At 46.6% G+C, this 21726-nt stretch overlaps 1 protein-coding gene across 1 annotated transcript; it reads left to right on the forward strand.

The window, feature by feature from the left end:
* The first annotated feature begins 4536 nt into the window (after window positions 1–4536).
* SEC11C (SEC11 homolog C, signal peptidase complex subunit) lies at window positions 4537–20830 on the forward strand. The gene is made up of 6 exons (XM_024580383.4): window positions 4537–4730; window positions 9809–9918; window positions 13407–13556; window positions 15413–15532; window positions 17352–17409; window positions 20635–20830. The coding sequence occupies exons 1-6, from the start codon at window positions 4644–4646 to the stop codon at window positions 20686–20688; spliced, it is 579 nt and encodes a 192-aa protein (XP_024436151.1). The 5' UTR covers window positions 4537–4643; the 3' UTR covers window positions 20689–20830.
* The last annotated feature ends 896 nt before the right edge of the window (window positions 20831–21726 follow it).

A 21726-nucleotide genomic window follows, 5' to 3' on the forward strand; every position in this document is an offset into this window, starting at 1 on the left:
CCAGATCATATCTGTCACAGCCACGTCGTGTGGAGGGAATATGTGGATGCCGAGGGAGGGCCCTGCCCAGGGCTAGGGCTTCACGGTGGGAAGGATGGCTGGTCGCGTTCTCTGCTTTGATTCCTCCATAAAATGAGCTCCTTTTTTGGTTTGTAAGGGACTGGTGTTGAGGAAGTGCAGGATAAACAGCATGGGGCATAATTTTTGATAAGTGGGTGTCCCCTGCTCTATTTTTGCTGGAGAATGTACGAGCTGTTCAGTAATGAGTCAACAGAGGCTTTATGATTGTCCAGTCCTTCAGAGGAGATGACAGCTGTGGGTGAAAACTTGACCCAGGTGGATTCTGGATCCCTTGGAAGCATTAGACATTATGATTCTAAATAGAGAAAGTGGCCAGTAGTGGGGTGATTCAGTCTCTGGAATCACTCACGACTGAAACACACAGATTATTTTGTTTGAAGCGTGGGACACATTCTCCACTCTACTTTGGGTTGACAAGGTTTAAATTTCTGACCATTATTTTAAATGCTATTCCTTAAAGCCTCGTCGCACAATTTAAGTATTTTGCTGCCTCCAACCTTAGCTAACTGTGTAATACTGAAGAGCCATTTCTGTCATTCCCCCAGGGATGGGCTAGTGCTTTCGCTTTACTCTCTTGGTGGGGAGGGGGCCCTGTACTGGGTTCCCGGTTCGCGCTTCCTGCCACAGTGGACGAGAGAGAGAATGTGGGGGTTCTGAGAGTGACAAGGATATCTTTTCCAAATCTGTAGCCGAGAACCGAGGAAATCACTGCAGAGGGGTCCATACACCAACTGAAGATCAGGCGTGAGCCAGAACGGCATCTACTACCTGACCACTGTTAGCCCCTGCTCTGATTTGTGGGCCTGTCTACCTGAGATTGTAGCAGCAAACAGCTCAGATACTACCGATGTAGTTTATTTTAATTGAAAGTAATCTTTATTTTCTTCGAGCAGTTTTAGGTCCACAGCAAACTGAGTAAAAAGTAGAGGTTTCCCATATACTCCCTGCCCCCATACAAGCACAGCCTTCCCATTATTAACATCCCCCACTGGAGTGCCACATTTGTTACAACTGATGAACCTGTCTTAACACATTATTGTAACCCACAGTGTACTGGTACATTAGGGTTCACTCTTGGTTCTCTATACAGGTTTTGACAAACATACAATGACATGTTTCTGCCATTATCGCATCGCTCAGAGTGGTCTCACGGCCTAAAAACCCTCTGTGCCCTGCCCGCTCATCCCTTCCCACGAATCTTGGCAACCATGGACATTTTTACTGTCTCCATCATTTTGCCTTTTCCAGAATGTCAGAGTGGGAATAATACAGTATCTAGCCTTTCAAATTGGCTTTTTTTCCAGTTAGTAACATGCTTTTAAATTTTCTTCCTACCGTTACATGTCTTGACAACTCATTTCTTTTCAGCACTGAATAATTCCATTGTCTGGTTGTGCCATGGTTTGTCCATCACCTACTGAAGGACATCTTTGTTGCTTCCAAGTTTTATGTGCAGGTTTGTGGACATAAATTTTTAACTGCTCTGGGTAAATACCAAGGAGCATGACTGAAACAGGGTGCATAGCAAGGGGACCCCAAAATAGAGCATATTCTCCGCAGCCCTTGGTTAGGGAAAGGGAGAGCAGGTGATACAGCATTTAAGGTACTTTGTGTAACTATGGCAAGTCTTTCCTGAAGGGACGCTGTGCTGCCACCCAAGGAAGAGGCCCACGTCACTTTCAGAATGTGTAGTGCCGAGTGTGAGGTTACAGGAAGTTCTGGGTCAGCAATAAATATAAGGGTGGGCAGCCATGAAGGGAGCTGGCCATGAGGGTAGCGGCCATGAGGGTGGGAGCCATGCGGTTTGAAAGGATGTAGAAGGGCCTTCCCCTGCCTCTCCCCCCATCTGCCATGAGGTCTGGTGTGAAAGGAGGAGCCAGAAGGTTTTGGATTAAGATCTGGAGTAAGAAAGAGGAGACCTGCTGGGAAACCTGCCCGAGAACATGGCAGCACAGCTAAGGGTGCTGGAGGTTGCAAGGACCTGCCTAACCAAACACAAATTAGTGGAAGATGCCTGGAAAGCTGAACTGGGGCCAGAAAGCTGAGCTGCAGACTTCTGCTTTTCTGAAAGACGGTACCTCTGACTGGTGTGTTCTGCCTGGTTTAGCAAAGGGAGGCAGAATTATGTGTTTTGGGGTGTTTTAAAGGGAAGTGGGACTTAACAGCCCAAATCTGCCATCATGCTGAATCTGTATAACCTTTAAATGAATAACCCCTTTCCTTTCTCACCAAACTCTTGCATTGGGAGTCACGATTCTCAGTGGCAGGCTATTGGACCCCACAGCTGCTCCAGAACAGCAGAGGTGGGGTTCTGTGACATGACTGCTGGACCTTATGGCAAGAGTGTGCTTAGTTTTGTAACAAACTGCCAAACTCTCTTCCAAAATGGCTGTTACCAAATTAGTTTTTACTTTATTGATGAGGAAAGGAGTTCATGGAAGTTAATCAATTCACCCCAGGTTGGGCCATATGCAGGGGTTTCTAAGCTGTGTGTTTCTGCGTCACTCCTGATGCAGTGCTCAGCCCAAGCAGGAGCATGGACACAGTGTAGAGGGTGTGGCCTGAGGATATGGGGCTGGATTTCTGGTCACAGCGGTGGGAACTCTTAACTTCCTCCCACAACCCTGCTTCACCCATTGCTTTCCCTGTCTCGGTTGAGGACAACTCTATCCTTCCAGCTGCTCAGGAAAAAACGCTGGAGTCAGCCTTTCTGCCTCTCTTCTCTTGTACCCTATATCCATCTTTCAAAAATTCTGAGGACTCTATCTTCAAAATATATCCAGAATCTGAACACATCTAAACATCCTCACTACCACCTATAAGAATTCAAGCAACAGTTAGTGTTAATTTTAACTATCACTGTATTGTTCTGATGGAGTGAAGAGAACTATATGTTCCACTTTTGATTTTATACAGCTGATATTTGAAAGAATTTCACACAGATTAGCTTCTGGCTCTGTACTTTTAAAACCTTGTTTCTCCTTTGTTACCCACATGATTCCAAGGCCTGGTGCAATAGGACACCCTCATATCAGGAAACCACCTCTAGTGCAACTTCCTGCCAGGACACCAGGTGAGTTGGCACAGAGCACGGCAGTATTCTCAGAAGCCCTTCCTACACTAGATGTCAGGAAATGACCATGGCCCACATAAATATATCCAGTAAACTCATGCTAAATGTGTCTCTAACTCAAATTCTCTTAGCTAGATTCCCCAAATGCTCCTTGTCCTCCAACATGAGGGAACGTATGATTGATGGTGAGGAAGTTGGAATGCAAAGAAACAGGACTCAACCAATAGCAATTCAAATATCTTGCTTTGAAAATTTTACAAAACCATGTGACCATTTTTCTTCAAGGCTTTGGAAGGGGCCTTTGCAAATGAAGCATCTCAAAGCTCACTTTTCATTAGCTTCACGGTAAGTCAGCTTTTGGGATATTTTAAATTGCAACTTGCTCCCTTCCCCCAGAGCTCCTTATCTCTCTTACCTGCCTTTTCTTATTTCCTCTAGGTACTGTATAATTTCCTTACGTGTCCTCCTGCTGGAATGTAAGATTTATGAGGGCAAGGATCTTTGCTTGTGTTGTTCACTGATGTTTCTCAGATGCCTAAAACAGTGCCAGGTGCATAATAGATGCTCCAAAAAGCTTTGTGCATAAATGAATGAAATAATTCATAAACGAGTGAGTGAATGAGATTACTAAAATAATCTATGGTTAGGAATGTAGTAAATTCAGGATTTAAAATGTGTAAATTCAGGATTTACACATTTTAAAATTTGCATTTTATTCCAGACTCTGCCACTCAACCTTGGTCATGTCATTTAACCTTTCTGGGTCTCTGTTTCCTCGTGTATTAAATTAATTGGTTATTTTTCCTTTCAATTACTATCCGTTGCGACACAGCTATGATCAAGAGGATACATCGTTGTATCCTCTTGTTCCTTTACATTCAAATCCTACAACCCGTGCAGAGTAAGGAATCCAGAGGCTTCAAAAGTTCCGCCTCTCCCAAACCCTGCCCACCCGCGAACTCATCTTTAGGCTCCTCCCAGATTCAGTACTGCCCGCCGGCCAGTGGAGAAAGCCCCGCCTTCCTCCTGGCGTCATCCAATGACCAAGATACACGGCTAGGTAAATGCTAGGGAGCTTTAGGTGCCCTCTTGGCGCCTGACCAGAGTCTTGGGAAATTCCATTCCTCTTGAGTAGCCAGTTTTCCGAGTTACCTCTGCGAAATGCAGGGCCACCCCCTCCCCCAGGTTCCCTCGGAAGGGTCGGACAAGCCTCCTGAGCCCCGTCGCAGCTCTCCTAAGAACCTAGATCTGCACTAGACTAGGTTCTTGCCCCGCGGAATTCTGGGAGTGGCAGTTTTCCTTCTCCCAGTTCTTTCCAGGTATACTGGTGGTCAAGACTCGCGGGACTACGATTCCCAGAAGCCTGAGCGACTCTCTGGTCACGTGGCCAGCAAACCCACGGGGCTGGTGGGCGGGGGCCCGGCCGGAGCTCCGCTGCTGTCAGTGTCTCCTGGAGCCCGCGGGCCCCCATTGCCCCCGAGACCCCGGCATGGTGCGCGCGGGCGCTGTGGGGACGCCTCTCCCCGCGTCTGGCTTGGACATGTTCGGGGACTTGAGAAAGATGAATAAGCGCCAGGTAACGGAGGCCGGCGTGGGGGGCGCGCCCCGGGGCCGGGGCCGGCTGCAGTTGCGGGGAGTCGGGGCATCCCGGGTAGCGTTCTGGCAAGGACAGCGCCCCGCGACTCTCGCGCCAGGCTCTCATAGGCCCTGGGTTCAAACCCGCACCGACCCACGTGTGGACACGTGTGTGTGCTTTCTTGCACTGACAAGAGCCCAGTTAGGGGAGTGGGGCCAGGAAGGGGAAGAAAACGAATCTAGTCCTGTGGATGTCCAATGTGGTCGGGAAAGCGAGGAGAGTTGACTGGGCCCTGAGTGACAGCTGTCTGCACGTATTTAAAGGGCTACCCGGTGGAAGGGGGAACAGATCTCTCTGAGCGGCTCCTGAGGCCTGACGCCCAGAGGAGTGCTGCCTGCCTGGGCGAAAGGAAGGAACTTTCTGCCGACGGGAACGGCGGTGCCTCCCAGAGCAGTTTCTTACCATTCTGCGAAGTGTTTTCCTGATCGTGCGTCTGGACTGAATAAAGCCCCTTGTGCCCAGCGAGCTCAGAGGAGGTGCTCAGTCACTGTGGACTGAATCAGCGTTCCAGAAGGGACTCCAGAAGTCTCTAACTTCTTTTTGTTTGCTTTTTTAGTGAAGTATAATTGACTTACAATATTATGTTACTTTCAGGTAACTCCAACTCCTTTCTCAGATTCTGCCGTCTGACTGCACCTTGAGTGTATAGGAGGCAATTAGCGTGGGGTCGTCCGGAGGCTGGGGGTTGATTCCTCGCTCTTTTGTGACTTGGGAGGAAACTTCCTTCTGCTCTCTGCTTAGTGAGCACGTGGCCTGTGTCACTGCCTCTGGGTCGTTGTCTTCAATGTAAAGAAAAAGGGCTGGAAAGGAAGCCCTCTCCTCCAGGAAAAATGAGATTGCTCAGGCTTCTAGGTAGAGAATTTAGGGGGCCTGTACTGCCCAAATACCGCGATGGCTATTAATGGATCCTAGTACTTCTATTGATACTAATAATAAAATGTGCTGAGAGAAATGGAACCTTCCTCCTGGGAAGTTGTGATTGTCTTTGAAAACGGCATTAATCCTCACGGTTTTGATGGCATCTTGTTTTATTTGTGCTGCTGTGCTGAGGGGCGACCTGGCGGTGCCCATGGCAGGACACCACGTATTCCTTGGGCATGTTTTTGTTCCAAGGGGAATTTCATACTAGTGCAGTCACGTGGGAGAGTTTGGTGACTTGCATTTCATGAGTGCTGTCTAGAGCCCGGTGTTGCTAGGTGTGCAGAGCTGAGGAGTGGGCGTGCCAGGGACCGAGACCAACTGTGGCTGTGATTATCACTAGCTTGAAACACCAGCAGCTAGTGTCCCGAGCATGGACCAGGAAATGGAGCTTTATTTAAAAATCTAGACTTAATTGGCTAGGTTTTAAAAATGTCTCTAAAATTAGTACGATTACTGATGTTTATAATTGCAGATCATCAGAGAAGGCCTGGAATATATCAATCCCTAAGCCATTTGGAAAGCTGTATATCCCCGCTCTCAGTGATGAGGCCTATTAGTAGCTGTTATATTGCCTGTGTTTCGCTAGTTTCTGATTCATGTTCGGAAGCTCAGATCAGCTCCTCTGGGTACTGTTTGTTTGTTTGTTTCAACTTTGTCCTTTAGCTTGTTTCTTTTCCCCTCCAAAATAGCATGCTGTGACACCTTGTCAGGCATGCATGCTCCACTGATCCCGGAAGCCAGACCTCCTTTCTCTGCTGCCCCTGCTTGCTCTTAATTAAGGGCAGAGCCACATGTGAAAACAAGGCCTCTTTCTTTCTGCAGTGAGGAAGAAGGGGAGAAAGACAGCCACCGGCATTTCTGCTGCTCTCTCGGCCAGAATATCTGGTCTCAAATGTTTGTTTGAACCCGCAGACGTTGGCTATCTCATCACTGGTTGACAAAGCCCGAGTGTGGGCTTGCTTCTAAACTCTGCTGGGTTATTAGGTGCCAAGCATACAAAGTTGGTAAGCAAAGCACAAAGTGCCTTTGTTGCTGTTCAAGTCAGCTTGTCAGTAGCTCAAAAGGGGGCTGGGGGAGGATGGGGGACATCTGTCATAGTGTCAATAATAAAAAAAATTGTGTTTCTGGATTCCAGGATTTCGATCCCAGACTCAGATGAGTAGGTCCCTTAAAGACACGGTGCTGGAAGTGTGACTGGTGCTTCTGCCATTCGCTTGATTGCTGGTTTTTGGATAATTGCCCGTTTCTTTAGCAAATAGATGTCTTGCTCAAAGGACTTTTTTTTTGAAGAAATGATTTTACTTCCCCTCGATGAATATTTCAAGCATAGGAAATCATACTGGGAAATGTATTCATAACCCCCCGTCTTTATTAGGTAAATGGCAAGGTTTTTATAACGTGCTTCTTTCAGGGTGGAGCCTGATGGTTTGAAAACCTCTCTAAAAATGGCAATTTCTGTTTAAAACCCTGGCTTGGGGCTTTCCTAATCAGATCTGTAATTCATAATGAAACAAAGTTTATTTATCAAATCCTTCAAGTCGGGCAGAGCAGGTGGAAAAGTTTTTGAGTGAACGGCGATGAAGAGCTTCTGCTTTAGACTGATGGGACCGGATGGTTTTACTTTAGACGCGACAGCTTGCCCAGACCTCCCAGTACCCGCCTGGCGCTGCGGGCTCCTTTTCTGCCCTCCTGGGAATTTAATGACAGTTTCATGATTTGCTATTGAGACCATAGCCAAAGAGTTTTTAAAAAGGGTATGTGACTTTAATTTTGAGCTACATTTATTTTCCTGTTTTCATTTATTACATCAAAAGATCCTCAGTTATTTTAATTCACTTTTTTGTCCCCACTTGCAGTCACATCTCTCCTAATTACCTCAAATTACATTATTTGGTGTGGTAATAGCAAGAGAGAGGTTTGATCTCTGCTTTTCCCACCTTAGTATCACGTCAGAATACATTTTCATGTGCCACACTCCTCAAAAGGAGTGTTTTAATACCAGGTAAGGCTCTGTCAAATTGCACTTCCTTTAAACACCCCTCCCCCCCCCACCCGCCCTGATTTTGGAATTCATCCATGCCCTGGAGTTTTAAAGAAGAGAGAATAGCCCTGACCAGCTCAGTTGGTTGGGAGTAGCCTGTGGGATTCCGGTCCCCTGTCAGGGCGTGTACTGAGAGGCAACTGATCTGCTTCTCTCCCTCTCTTTCTCCCTCCCTTCCCCTCTCTCTAAAAGTAAATATATAAAATCTTTAAACAAAAGAGTAGAGAACAGTTGAGAGAAGAAAATTTAATCATTCGTAATTCCACTGCACCAGCATAGCCTCTGCTTGCATCTGGGGGCTTCTCACTTAACATTCTTTTAGTGTTTGTCATTGTACCTTGCCGTCATTCACTCAATCATCTCTCTGTTGTTGCTGTTGACTTCCTGTTCCCTGTTGTTAGAAATAAGACTGTGATAAATATCCTGGGCCGCAATCCGCTAGCTGCCTTTATCTCAGACTGAAGTCCGAGAAGTAGAATTGCCTGGCCGAGAACAACCTTTGCACACTGAATTGCTTTCCTAAGGGTTCTGCCGCCTTGCATCCCCACCACAGTGTGCTTTTGCTGAGGATTGAACGTTAGCGTTAAAATAAACAAAAACAAAAAGCCTTTAAATTTGCTAGGCAAAATGGCAGGGGCCACAAGGGTGGAGGCAGGATTTGGTTTGAACACTTTAAGTGTTTATTCACCACTTGTATTCTTTCTCTGCAAAACTAATAGTTTGAAGCTTTTACTTCTCTTTTGCTCCAAGATAGGAAATCAGGAAAGGAAAGAAGATCAATCAAAAAGTAGAAGCTAGAAAACAGATGAAAGGGTGGTAATTGACAGCCAGAAAAAGCCCAGATCCTAAGCCTGCGGGGGCGGCGGGGGATTGTGGGGGGGACCGAGGAATACCTTCACCACTGATGCCACCAAGTCCTCAAACACTCACGGATTGGCGGGGCCTGTGTCTCCAGAAAAGTCAGGCTAGGCGGTCAGGTAGAGGGGGTTAGAGACACGGGGATGGGCAGCCACAGTCCCAGGTATGGTGCTGCGGGCTGATGGCTCGGGTGGAGGGAGAGGGTCCTCCGAGATCAGGAGGCCCAGGAACTGAGACACCAGAGTGTTGGGTGGGCCACCCCACGGCTCCTCAGGTCACCCCGGGCCACTGCAGGGATTGTGAAGAGGAAGACGGAGGCAGGTACTGGAGTAAGGAGCCCTGCAGAGGACAGGAAGGGCAGGTGGCCTGAGGGCCTTACATTTCCAGTAATACTAGGCAGAGTGGCTTTTGTCCTGATAGCTTCTTGGAGGATGGTGGACACCTGGGCCAACAGTCCAACCACAGCGCCACAGGGTTTTGTGACATGCTCAGGTGTTGCCCCCAGGCCCCCTGGGGGTGGGCGGTGTGGCAGGCACTTGCCAGCAAGGAAGAGCCTTGTGTTTCAGCACATGAGGGACAGGAAGGGACAAGGACATGCCCCGCGTGTGTTAACTCAGTGGTCTAAGGGGGGCGAGGTCAGCTTAGAATTACATACTGACTCCTGTGACGGAAAAACTAACCACGTGGGTGTTAAAGTTTTGTTGACTTCTGCAATGTCCTTTCAGAGGGCCAAGCGCCTCACTGCTGAGTGCTGTACGAATCCTACCTCATTTGGGGCCTCTTCGGCCGGGCAGCTGAGGGGTGGTTCTGGGTGATCACGCCGTGTGTACAGGGTGCTCAGCTCGGTCGTGTGCACCGCGCACCAGAGTGGAGGCCCTGCAGCAGAGGTGGAGTGGCGGGACCCTTTCTGGCTGAAGTCCCGGAGAGGCGAGCAGAGTCCCAGCGAAGCTTTAACAATGCAGGTTCCCAGGGTGCTCTGGTTTTCCCTTCCCTCTTCTCCCATCGAAGGACAGACGCAATGCGAAGGCTCCTTCCATGGACAAAAGTGGAAATACTCCCCACTGTTGTGGTTTGTGTGAATTAGTTTATGTCATCACAGCGTTGCGTGTTTGTTTTTGTTTTTAAACAAGCACATACACTTAGGGGTAGTCCGTGCTCTGCCGTTGGTGTTCACGCTGTTCGGCTTTTCTCGTCCCAGCTCTATTACCAGGTTTTAAACTTCGCCATGATCGTGTCTTCTGCGCTCATGATCTGGAAGGGCCTGATCGTCCTCACCGGCAGTGAGAGCCCCATCGTGGTAGTGCTGAGGTAGGTGCCCCAGGCGTGCGCCGCCTTGCAGGGGAGCCTGCCCGATGCCCAGGCACGGCTTCGTCATGGGGGAAAAAGTCTTCTCTATTGGTATCGCCGTGAGAGCATTTTATTTTTTCTGTCTTTTGTTGAAAATCTTAATTTTTCCAACAGTCTAGAGCCTTTATCATGTCCGTGCCAATGCTCCACTGCAAAAAATTTGCTTTTGTATTTGGATGTTTTAATCCACGTAAAATGACAACTTAATAAAATGGTAGTAATGCATTATTTGTGTGCAAACTGATTTTTAAAGAGGCCATGTAAAACTGCTCCTTGATTTCCTTTGTACCAAACCGGCAGGGGTTAGATATCCTCAGGGCCTAGCAGAGTGTCCAGTATTTTTTAAGCTTCTGCAGTACAGTTGTGAGTGGCTACTCTCTTCTCGGACTATTGTTCTTATAAAGCACAGCTTGTTTATTTTAGAAGAGTTCATATTTTAGTTAACCTCATGTAGCCATAAAGTCATCCAAGGGGAGAAACTTAATCTGAAATTGAATAACCATGTTTGGGAACCCTTAGGTGCTTCAAGATGCTCAGTGTGGCTTGGTTGGTTGGAGCGCTGTCCTGTAACCTAAAGGTTGTGGGTTCGGTGTCCGGTTAGGGCACATACCTGGATTGTGGGTTTGATCCCTGTCCAGGTGCATGTGGGAGGCAACTAATTGATGCTTCTCTTGGAAATGTGCTTGGGTGAGGATTTAAAAAATAAAAATGATGCTGCCTGGGCAATGTGCCTTAACTCATTGAGTCTTACTTACAGCGAAGGGAGCGGAGCCCTTACCTTTTGCAGGTGGCACAGTGGGCTGTAGCGGTGACTTGGGCAGGGTCACAGCTGGCCCGTGCGGCAGCCACGACTGGCACACAGGGTCCTGGGCTCCTAAGTCAGTGTGCTTCCCTCCCCTGGGCCTGCCGCCCCTGCGCAGGGCTTCCGCCACGGCCCCAGCTCCACCAGGCTGCCCTCCTGTGGTGGCCAAGGGGCCCACTTCTGGAGACAGTGTTTTCAAAAATTTAGGGGCCTTAGGAAAGCGTTCACACTGTGCCCCAGGAGTGCCCTGGGGTCCGGGTGGTGGGTTAGGAGGGAACAGCAGCCCACGCTCATGGGGTCTAGACCCTCAGCCTTGCCGCAGTTACAGCAGCTGCACTTCAGGTGTCATGTGTTAGGGTTCCTGGTAAAATTTCATTGGAAGGATGGATTGTAAGGCTTTTAAAAAAGGAATTAAAGACGCACATTTATTTTTATTTTTTTTTAATTTTCTATTTTTAAAAATTTATTGGGGTGACATTGGTTAATAAAATTATATAGGTTTCAGGTGTACAATTCTACGTAACACATCATCTGTATATTGCGTTGTGTGTTCACCCCCCCAAGTCAAGTCTCCTTCCATCACCATTTATGGCCCATACGCACTGTCCCACCTCCCCCCACCCCCCTTTCCTCTGGTCATCGCCATACTGTAGTCTGTCTATGAGGGGTTTTTATTTGGTTTTGCTTAATCCCTTCACCTTTTTCACCCCGGCCCCAGCCCGCCGCCGTCCCCCCTACAGCTGTCAGTCTGTCCTCTGTCTGTGTGAGTCAGTTTCTATTTTGTTGGTTAGTTTATTTTGTTCATCGGATTCCACCATCAGTGAGATCACACGGTACAGTGTCTTCCCCTGACTAAACCCTCGAATGCAGACGGGCCCTCTCCCTCAGCAGCGGGGGCACCTGAGGCCCAGGGAGGCCGGGCCCCTGGCATCTCACGGTCATTTCTGGCAGAGCCGAGCCTAGATGTGAGATGTGCTGGCTCTTAGTAAATCTCTCACACACACACACACACACACACACACACACACTTGCACACAGAAATTGTGAAATTGCAGCGTGTAGGGACTTTGTTTTTAAACCATCCTTCTCAATTCTAAAGCAGTTTGGTTTGTCAACATAAACTGTTGACACCACAAGAGATGTGTGACCTTGGGGAGCTCCGACCTTGGGGGAATGCTTGGCCCAGGAGGAGAGCAAGTATAAGGCCGTGTTAGTGAGATGTGTCAAAGGCCTGCTTTCCTTAGGGGGCCGGTGATGACGCCTCCTCGGAGAGCTGCCAGGGGCCGCTCGCCCACCCAGGTGGCTTTCTGAAAACGTCTCCCCTTGTGTGTCTGCAGGAGTTCTGTTGGAAGAGGGAAGATGAAGCAGTAGATAGAGAAATTATCTTAGGCATTTTAGTCATAATTCCCTAACAGAAGACAAAACCCTGAAGCAAATATGTTTTATTTTCAGAAAAAGACAACTAAACTTCCATGTTGGGGGACAAAAACCCCAAACTTGTTTTCACTCAGATTTCTTTGTCTTACCCTCTTAGTCATTTATATTTCTAGCCCTCTCGGCCTCTTTTTTCCAGTCCCCTGGTTCTGGTGACTAGGCTATTACCGCACTGAGGGTCACTGGTGCCACTAGCAGTGAGCACATCAGCAGGGACTGAGTGACAGGCCAGCCCCCCCCCCCACTTCTCCTTGCTGCCTTCCACGCGTGCTGACAAGTGTCAGGGGTCGGGCTTGGAGGGACGGTGTGGCCAGCTTCTTGAGCTGCTTCCATTGTGAACTCACGCTTTCCTCTAAAGCTCCCTATTTCTTCACCAACGTGGCTCATTCTCCCCCTTCCAGCCCTCAGCAAGTCACTCGCCATTGGTTGCGTGAGCCCTATGTAGCCATGTATTTCCTCATGTATTAAACGATGTGTGAGTGTGTGTAAAATGGATTCTACTTTGATATTCTCAGCTTCCTGTAGATTACAGTTGACTGTGCATCCAGCAAAGATTTTTGGCATGGGTTTAAACTGGTATCATGTGGGGTTGCTGATTGACCTCCACCTCAAAAACGTTGGTTAGAATTTGGCTTTCTGTAGAATATGGTCGAAAGGATGACATTGCAGGGGTCAAAAGACTTGGTTTGAGTTTTTCCCCAACCCTCAGCTCGGCTGGTGGGTAGCTCATCTTCCTCAGTGTGCTCATTTGTTTATTTCTCATTCCTTGGACAAGTCCCTCGTGTTCTGGGTGCTGAGGATACACCACAAAGTGGAAGAATTGTCCTCGAGCATTCCCCAGCTTGCAGCCTGCAGTTCTGAGTGAAAATACTAATGTGTGTGTGGGTGTGGACCTTTTAGGGCTAAACAACGGCAGCTTTTATTTCAGAGCCCACTTTTTCTTGGTTGTTTTCCTAATATGCCCTGCAGAAGGGCCTGCGAGTGCCCTTCCCAGACGTCAGTCTAAGAAGACATCGTGTCCTTTCTCACGTTGTGTTACTGCCCTGTGTAGTCAGGGGGAGACACTGTGGCTTGTTTTACAGCTCGGAGACCTACTGGACTGTTGATGACGGCTGAAACTCTAACTCATATGTTTGTTATTGTATCTGTCACGAGTTGAAACGTTTCCCTCGTGACCACCGGCTAATTTGGATGTGACTGTGTTTCTTTCTAGTGGCAGCATGGAGCCAGCCTTCCACAGGGGCGACCTTCTGTTCCTCACAAACTTCCAGGAAGACCCTATCAGAGCTGGCGAAATCGTGGTTTTTAAGGTGGAAGGACGAGACATTCCAATAGTTCACAGAGTAATCAAAGTTCATGAAAAGTAAAGAGACTTCACTTCTTTCTGGTGGTGTTTTGTGAATTTTGGTGGACTGTTTTACTGGTTGATTAGAAAGTGCAAAAGCACTGAGTTGTGTTCCTAGTTCTGCCGTTTACCAGTTGGGTAACTCAGGACCTGCTACTTAACTCAACGGCGGGAGAGTAATAGTTCACCCCTGGGTACCCACTGGGTGATCACGAGCATTGAGTGAGCTGACCTCACTGAAGAACTTGTATTACGGCATAATTGTGATTATTTGAAGTAGTCCTAAAGAAAATCAAGTCCCATTGCAATGGAAGATTATTTTGATATGAGAATTATTTTCTGAAATGCAGACAGTGACCGTTTGTTTTATTTGTTACTTTGGACCAACTGTCATTCTCAACAGTAATATTAGCCCTGGGTGGAAAAAAATCCCTTTCCCCAACTCATCCCAGGGTTTGGTCCTTGCATATCCTGCACTAATTCCCTCCCCGACCCCCCGAAGGGCCTTGCTTTCCCTTTAAATGCCGGTGATGACTTAATAAGACACGCTTTGAGAACCACAAGCAGCTACTTCCAATACATTGTGTTCCCATGAGGTTCCACAATTGCATGATCAGTGAAAACGTGGCGTTTTATATACGTCGTTATTCATTTACCCTTATGCAGGCTTAGTGGGGCCTTCCCTGCACGAGCTGTGGAACTAAATTTAGGGCTGTGTGTTTGTGGTTTGAACAGCACATTACTCATCCCGGGTGGGCAGAGGAGGGTGTGCTGTACTGTTTGTACATGTCTGGTGTTTAGAGTCCCACTCCCTTCACTGCCCCCAGCTTCGCCGAAGATGGGGATGCTTAGAAACGGTCACTGCATTTTACTCTGCGCATCAGAGTGATGCTGCTTCAGTGTGGGCTAATACACTGATGTTGCTTGATCTCTGCTTGTTAACTGATGAAGAAGTACACTCGGCCGCAATGTGGCAGCACTCTCCCTGATGGAGAAACGGTTTCCAAAGATGAGAAACGGTTCAGCGTGGAGGAAGTAACGATGACTTGCTGTGATTTGCATGAGTTGTGAGAGACTGCCTGGGTTTTTATCCCCTTGATTTCCTTTAAAACCAGGGCTGCACATCAGCTTGCTCCTTTTGGTATAGTTTCAAATCCTTGTGGGCTTTTAAGCTTTTATCAAATTAGAATAGTGCTTTTTTTTTTGTTTGTCTGTTGAGAGAAAACACTCTTTATGGCTCTATAATGCTGTGATATTGTGCTTCCAGTGTCAAGGCTACGTAAGCACCAGTTTAGAGTGTTTAAAATGAATCCCGCATGTCTGTTTAACACACTGGTTTTATGCCACTTGTGATTCTGTTTCTTTGCAAACTGGATTTTACGCCACTTTGCTCAGCGGTGAAGGAAATAATGCATTAATGCACTCTGCCTTGGGCAAGGAAATGTAAGTCTGAGGACAGGTGAAGGAACATTTGCATTGGACTTATCCTGTGCTTGAATCGGTGTGCGCTGAGATCAAGTTCATGTCTAGAGTGAAGAGGAATAGAACCCATGTTAACAAGTTGGCCCGTGAGGACTAAGAGAGGGAAACAGCTGCTGGAAGCTAATCATTGCCTTACCGGTGCCCTTGTGCTTTGCTCTGCTTTTTGGTTGTCAGGGTAACTAGAGTGTTTTAGAATGTAAGTCTATAACATTCTCACTGGATTTGTGCTTTAGTCCAGTGGTTATCTGTAAACAATCATCTTAGACCAAGACAGATCAGGTTACCTTAGACTAAACGCTCACATCCGGCTATACAGTGATGCATACTCTAATGTTTTTCTAATGATGCTGTGCTGAAAATAATTTTTGAAAGGACAATATTTTGCTTTCCAGAGATAACGGAGACATCAAATTTCTGACCAAAGGTGATAATAATGAAGTCGATGACAGAGGCTTGTACAAGGAAGGGCAGAACTGGCTGGAGAAGAAGGATGTGGTGGGAAGAGCCAGAGGGTAAGGATTCCCTTTTACGTTACGGAGAAGATTCAGAAAACAGTAACAGAATCTTCATTGTAAGTAGGGTCTGTCAGGAGAGCTGTGAGTGGTTCAGCTGCACTGTGATAACTAAATGAAACTCAGAACTGACCAATCGCCTAAAATCTGAAGCTGAATGCAAGTATATCATCTTGTGTCATGGGGTTGATTCTAGTTTTGGAATAAATCCTCACCTACAGATTGGTTATTTGTGGGTCCTAAATGACAGTTACAGTAAATCCGTTCAGAGAGAACCGCTGTTTAACACTTGGGTGAATATTCTAGGTATTTGCTGTATCTTATGCAGATGTGAATGCATATGTAACATAATTTTCATAGACGAATTTGAATTTTCTTTTTTACCCAACAGGAAGTTAGAAATAGCTTTTAGTGTCAAATCTACATCTCTATCTTTTTAAATGGCTACATTACATGCCATTCCCCCGAGAATCATCACTTCCTCTTTTGGTGGCTATTTAGATGATTTCCTGTTTTTCACTACTAGAAACAGTTCTGTGATAAGTCTTTCAATATTTATCTTTGCATAATTGTTCCAGCAATGAATTCTGCTTCTGATTGATAGCAACCGGTATATCCTTTTATTAGAAAACCCCAAAATGGCAGCTCTTCCTCTCTTTTGGTGACCCTTTTACTTTTAACCGCTGTTAGAAATGCCTTTTTAAAAACCGTATCGAAGTCCCACCAGCCGTGTGAGGCTGGAGAATACTGGTTACCATTTTCTAAGGTTCAGCTTTATTCATCAAATTACAGTTTAGGGCACAGGTGGCAAACACAGGGCCCGCGGGCCAAATCCGGCCTCCACCTTGTTTTATCCAGCCCGGCACCTTGTTTCTGCCCGGCGGCAGCGCCGAGCTCCTTGCCCCTAGTTAAGGGGTAGTTACATTTATACAGTCCTAAAATTACATTCAGCCCTTTGAAGGCAACCGCGAGGCTGATGTGGTCCCCGGTGAAAATGAGTTTGACACCCCTGGTTTAGGGCCTCTTTTTACCCCTTTTCTCTCTCTGCCCACCTTTCAACCATTTTTACTCTATTGCACTTCCTCTTCAGTGCCTGTGGGGAGATGAGACTTCCAGTTGGTCAGCCCTGTGTTTTTAGAAACTCTGGTATAAGCTTTGTATACGTGGAAGGTTGAAGCTATTGATTTAAAGAAGGCCGGAGGGGCCTGAGAGTGTGCTGCCATGTTTCCCGTGGGTGCCGTTAATGTTGTCAGCATAATTGCCAGCCCGCCAGTGCCTTGAAGCTTCTCTTTCTCGGGTCATAATCATGTTTGGGTGGAAGTTATGAGATTCACATTGATTTGTACTCACTGCCCGACACACTGTGTGTCACATCGGAAAAGCACTGTGGAACGACAACGAGGATGATTCTAGAGGAAATTGACCATGTACTTGAAACGCTTTCTCCAGCAGCAGTTTCGGAGGGGCTCTCTGAGTCTTCCTCCGGTACTGAAAAGTGGAGAACTGGGTGGATGGAAGTTGCCCAATTCCGTCTGTGCAAATGGCTCGACATTTTACTTCTGCTATTGGAAATGCAGCCAGTGGAGACAGGTAGCCTCTCTAGCCGAAATCATGTGCCTGCCGAAGAAACGTCCTGGCTGTCAGCTCTGATGAACTTTGTACTGAGCGAGCCTTTTGAGACAGGAGTGACAGTCGCCCCGACAGCCCCAATTGGTGGCATTCCCAAGGAAGATTTGTTTCTGACGCTGATTTACAGTGTTTTCAAAGGTCGTGATCATATTGCAAACAGCTTTCATATTTCTGGCTTTTTATCTCACAGGTTTTTACCATATGTTGGTATGGTCACCATAATAATGAATGACTATCCAAAATTCAAGGTAGGAATTTATGAGTACCTGTGTGTGTGTTTGTATTTTTGTGTGATTTTTTTGTTCGTTTTTTTTTTTTTACTTTTGTTTACCATCTCATCCAGGCCTCAGCTGCCTCATATTCTGATGAGGGCCTCAGTCTCCAAACAAGACCACTCCCCCTGCATTACTTTTCCCACCATTTCAAATGCCCCATTCTTTTATTTTTTTTAAATATATTTATTGATTATGCTATTACAGTTGTCCTATTTCCCCCCCTTCACTCCACTCTATCCTGCCCACCTCCTCCCTCTCACATTCCCCCGCTATAGTTCATGTCCATGGGTCATACTTATAAGTTCTTTGGCTCCTACATTTCCTATACTATTCTTACCCTCCCCCTGTCTATTTTCTACCTACCATTTATGCTACTTATTCTCTGTACCTTTTCCCCTCTCTCCCCCTCCCACTCCCCCACTGATAACCCTCCATGTGATCTCCATTTCTGTGGTTCTGTTCCTGTTCTAGTTGTTTGCCCAGTTTGCTCTTGTTTTTGTTTTAGGTGTGGTTGTTAATAACTGAGTTTGCTGTCATTTTTACTGTTCATCTTTTTTATCTTCTTTTTCTTAGATAAATCCCTTTAACATTTCATATAATAAGGGCTTGGTGATGATAAACTCCTTTAACTTGACCTTATCTGAGAAGCACTTTATCTGCCCTTCCATTCTAAATGATAGCTTTGCTGGATACAGTAATCTTGGATGGAGGTCCTTGCCTTTCATGACTTGGAATACTTCTTTCCAGCCCCTTCTTGTCTGTAAGGTCTCTTTGGAGAAATCAGCTCACAGTCTTATGGGAAGTCCTTTGTAGGTAACTGTCTCCTTTTCTCTTGCTGCTTCTAAGATTCTCTCCTTCTGTTTCATCTTGGGTAATGTAATTATGATGTGTCTTGGTGTGTTCCTCCTTGGGTCCAGCTTCTTTGGGACTCTCTGAGCTTCCTGGGCTTCCTGGAAGTCTGTTTCCTTTGCCAGAGTAGGGAAGTTCTCCTTCATTATTTGTTCAAATAAGTTTTCAATTTTTTGTTCTTCCTTTTCTCCTTCTGGCACCCCTATAATTGGGTGTTGGAACATTTAAAGATGTCCTGGAGGTTCCTAAGCCCCTCCTCATTTTTTTGAATTCTTGTTTCTTCATTCTTTTCTGGTTGGATGTTTCTTTCTTTCTTCTGGTCCATACCGTTGATTTGAGTCCCAGTTTCCTTCCCATCACTATTGGTTCCCTGTACATTTTCCTTTGTTTCTCTCAGCATAGCCTTCATTTTTTCATCTAATTTGCGACCAAATTCAACCAATTCTGTGAGTTTCCTGATTACCAGTGTTTTGAACTGTGCATCTCATAGGTTGGCTATCTGCTCGCTGCTTAGTTGTATTTTTTCTGGGGCTTTGATCTGTTCTTTCATTTGAGCCTTTTTTTTTTTTTTTTTTGTCTTGGCTTGTCCGTTAGGTAAAGGGGCAGAGCCTTAGGTGTTCACCTGGGCGGGGTAACGCTGGTCGCTTCACTGTGACGCTGTATGTGGGGGAGGGGCCGAGAGGGAGCAATGGCACTTGCTCCACTCTCTGCTGGATTTCAGTCACTCCCTCTGCTACCCACAATCAAATTGGGTCCCTCTGGTGCTGATTACCGAGTGGGTGGGCTTGTGCATGCTGTAGGCCCCTGTGAGTCTCTCCAACGACCTCTCCTGTGAGGCTGGGAGTTTCTCCTGCTGCTGCCCCAACCCCCACAGGTGTTTTCAATCAGAGGTTTGAGGCTTTATTTTCCCGCACTGGAGCCCTGGGTTGCGCAGTCTGTTTTGATCCCCCGCCCGTGCCTCCCGGTTTATCTGTGCGCGAATGTGGGGCCACAGGGTCTGCCAGCCCCCACTTTGTAGGGGCTGCTAGCTGCAGCCTGGCCTTCCCCGCTCCACAATCCGCCACCTCGCTGGGTCCACCAGCTGCTGCCTTGCCAAGCGAGGGTTCTCTCTGCCCGGCTGCCTGTCTCCGCCCCTTGCACCAGTCTGGATGAATGTTTCTTCTTTATCTCCTTGGTTGTCGGACTTCCATACAGTTCAATTTTCTGTCAGTTCTGGTTGCTTTTTGTTTTTAAATTGTTGTTGTCCTTCTTTTGGTTGTGCGAGGTGGCACAGTGTGTCTACCTATGCCTCCATCTTGGCCGGAAGCCCTGTATTTTTGTTTTAAGATTTTATTTATTTACTTTTAGAGGGGGAGGGAGGGAGAAAGACAAGGAGAGAAACAGCAATGTGTAAGAGATACATCGGATCAGTTACCTCTTTCGCACACCCCCAACTGGGGACCTGGCTCACAACCCATGCACATGCCGACAGGGAATCGAACTCGTGACCTTTTGGTTTGCAGGCCAGCACTCAATCCACTGAGCCACACCAACCACAGATCTCTGTGTTTTTCTACCTTGGACTTGTATTCACAGGCTTCTTCAAAAAAAATATCCTTGGGACACATCCCCTCTGAGTCTTTCCATGATGGCAGTGATGAAGCTGCTCGCTCAAAAGCACATTCTAATGATCTTCTCTTTGGTACATGCTCTGGTCTTCAAATCCCACGCAACCTCGGGCTCCAGCCAGACCCTCCCTGGGTGCACCTGGCGACCCACTGCGCATCCCAGGCTGTGTTTTTTTAAAAAATATTGGAGCTTTTCCATGCGCAGCTATAAAGACTCAGTTTGTTAAAATGTTTTGCTAGTTCATTTTTCTACAGTGTTTGTCATTGACTACAAATTAACACAATCATTTCAATTATGTATTTAAAGTAGCTGCTTTCATCTTCTATGTTCACAGTGTGTTCTAAAATGGCACCTGTGTTTGCTGTTTTTTATTCTAGAAATATATAAAGAAACAAAAAAAAGTAGTACAATAAACCCAGTAATGCCAATTTCCAATTGTCAGTGAAAATGGTGTCTCTATTTTTTTAAGAAAACACTTGAAAAACAATAGGAAACCTACGCAGGAGTGAGTGGTGCATTAGCTGTGTTTTAGGGGTTTGATCCTTAGTTCTTCAATATATTTTTGGGTTTCCAACCACCATGGGGCGTCGAACAGCTAATGTGGAGAACAAGGCATGGGGCAAGTGGCCACCTTTCAATTCTGTCCTCGGTCCAGCATTGAACAGACTTCACCTGAACACATTTACATATCAGATTGGTTTGTAGACCTCACAGTGATTTTCCATTCTGTTTTCCTTGCAGTACGCTCTTTTGGCTGTAATGGGTGCATATGTGTTACTGAAACGTGAATCCTAAACTGAGAAGGGGTTCCTGGGACCAGATTGAAATGGATTCTACTGAAAGAGAAAAACTAATATATTGGAAATGGCTTTCTGTATAAAAGGGAAACAATGTGGAGACGTTTGTGTCTTGTCCAAATAAATGATTCCTCCATAAAGATCGTTTGCCTCTGTGGGCTCTGATTTGTTTTTTTAATTTATTTTAATTTATTTTTTATTTTATTGTTGTTCAATTATAGTTGTCTGCATTTTCTCCCCACCCCAGCCAAACCTCCCTCCCTCCCCTGTTTCCACCCTCCCCATTGGTTTTGCCCATGTGTCCTTTATTGTAGTTCCTGAAAACCGTTCTCCCTACTATCCCTTCCCCCCCTCCCCTCTGGCTCTTGTTGGATTGCTCTTAACTTCAATGTCTCCGGTTATATTTTGTTTGCTTCTTCTTTTGTTGATTAGGTTCCAGTTAAAGGTGAGCTCTGATTTGAATCTGCTCAGTCTACCCGCCCCTGTGGGAGTCACCCTACACCAGGGGAGGGGAGGGGCTGCCCGTTCCGGAGTCAGGCAGCTACTTCTGGGCCCGTGGGGCCGGGGGGCGGGGGTGGCGGTACACTTTCCACATGATGGAGTTGTAACGTCTGAGTTTCAAAAATAAAATTCTTTGCATAACCCAGTAACATTTCAGGGGGAAACAAATAGGCCCTTGAAAAGAGATAGTTTCTTATTTATTAAAGTAGCATCTGATAACTAGTAAACCCAAAAACTGTTCAAGGAAAGTGTAACCTGCTTTGTTTTGGTGGTTTGATATAGCTTGAGATGGTTGGATAAATTATCTGAAAGCATTTAATAAATTATAAAACTGCACACTTCTTTGAAAAATTGCAAAAAGTACACAAAGGTGGAAGGGGCTTGTCCCTTTCCGCCAGTTCCCAGGTGTCTCCAAGTTGGGCATCTCCATGGTTAATTATTTGCAAGCTACAGAGTCCTTCCCTAAAGTATGTGTCAGGCCTTCAGTTCCCAGCCACCGTCTTCACAAAGTCCCAGCCGGGAGAGAGTGCGCAGC

Source organism: Desmodus rotundus, chromosome 10, assembly GCF_022682495.2.
Source record: "Desmodus rotundus isolate HL8 chromosome 10, HLdesRot8A.1, whole genome shotgun sequence".
Lineage (NCBI taxonomy): Eukaryota > Metazoa > Chordata > Mammalia > Chiroptera > Phyllostomidae > Desmodus > Desmodus rotundus.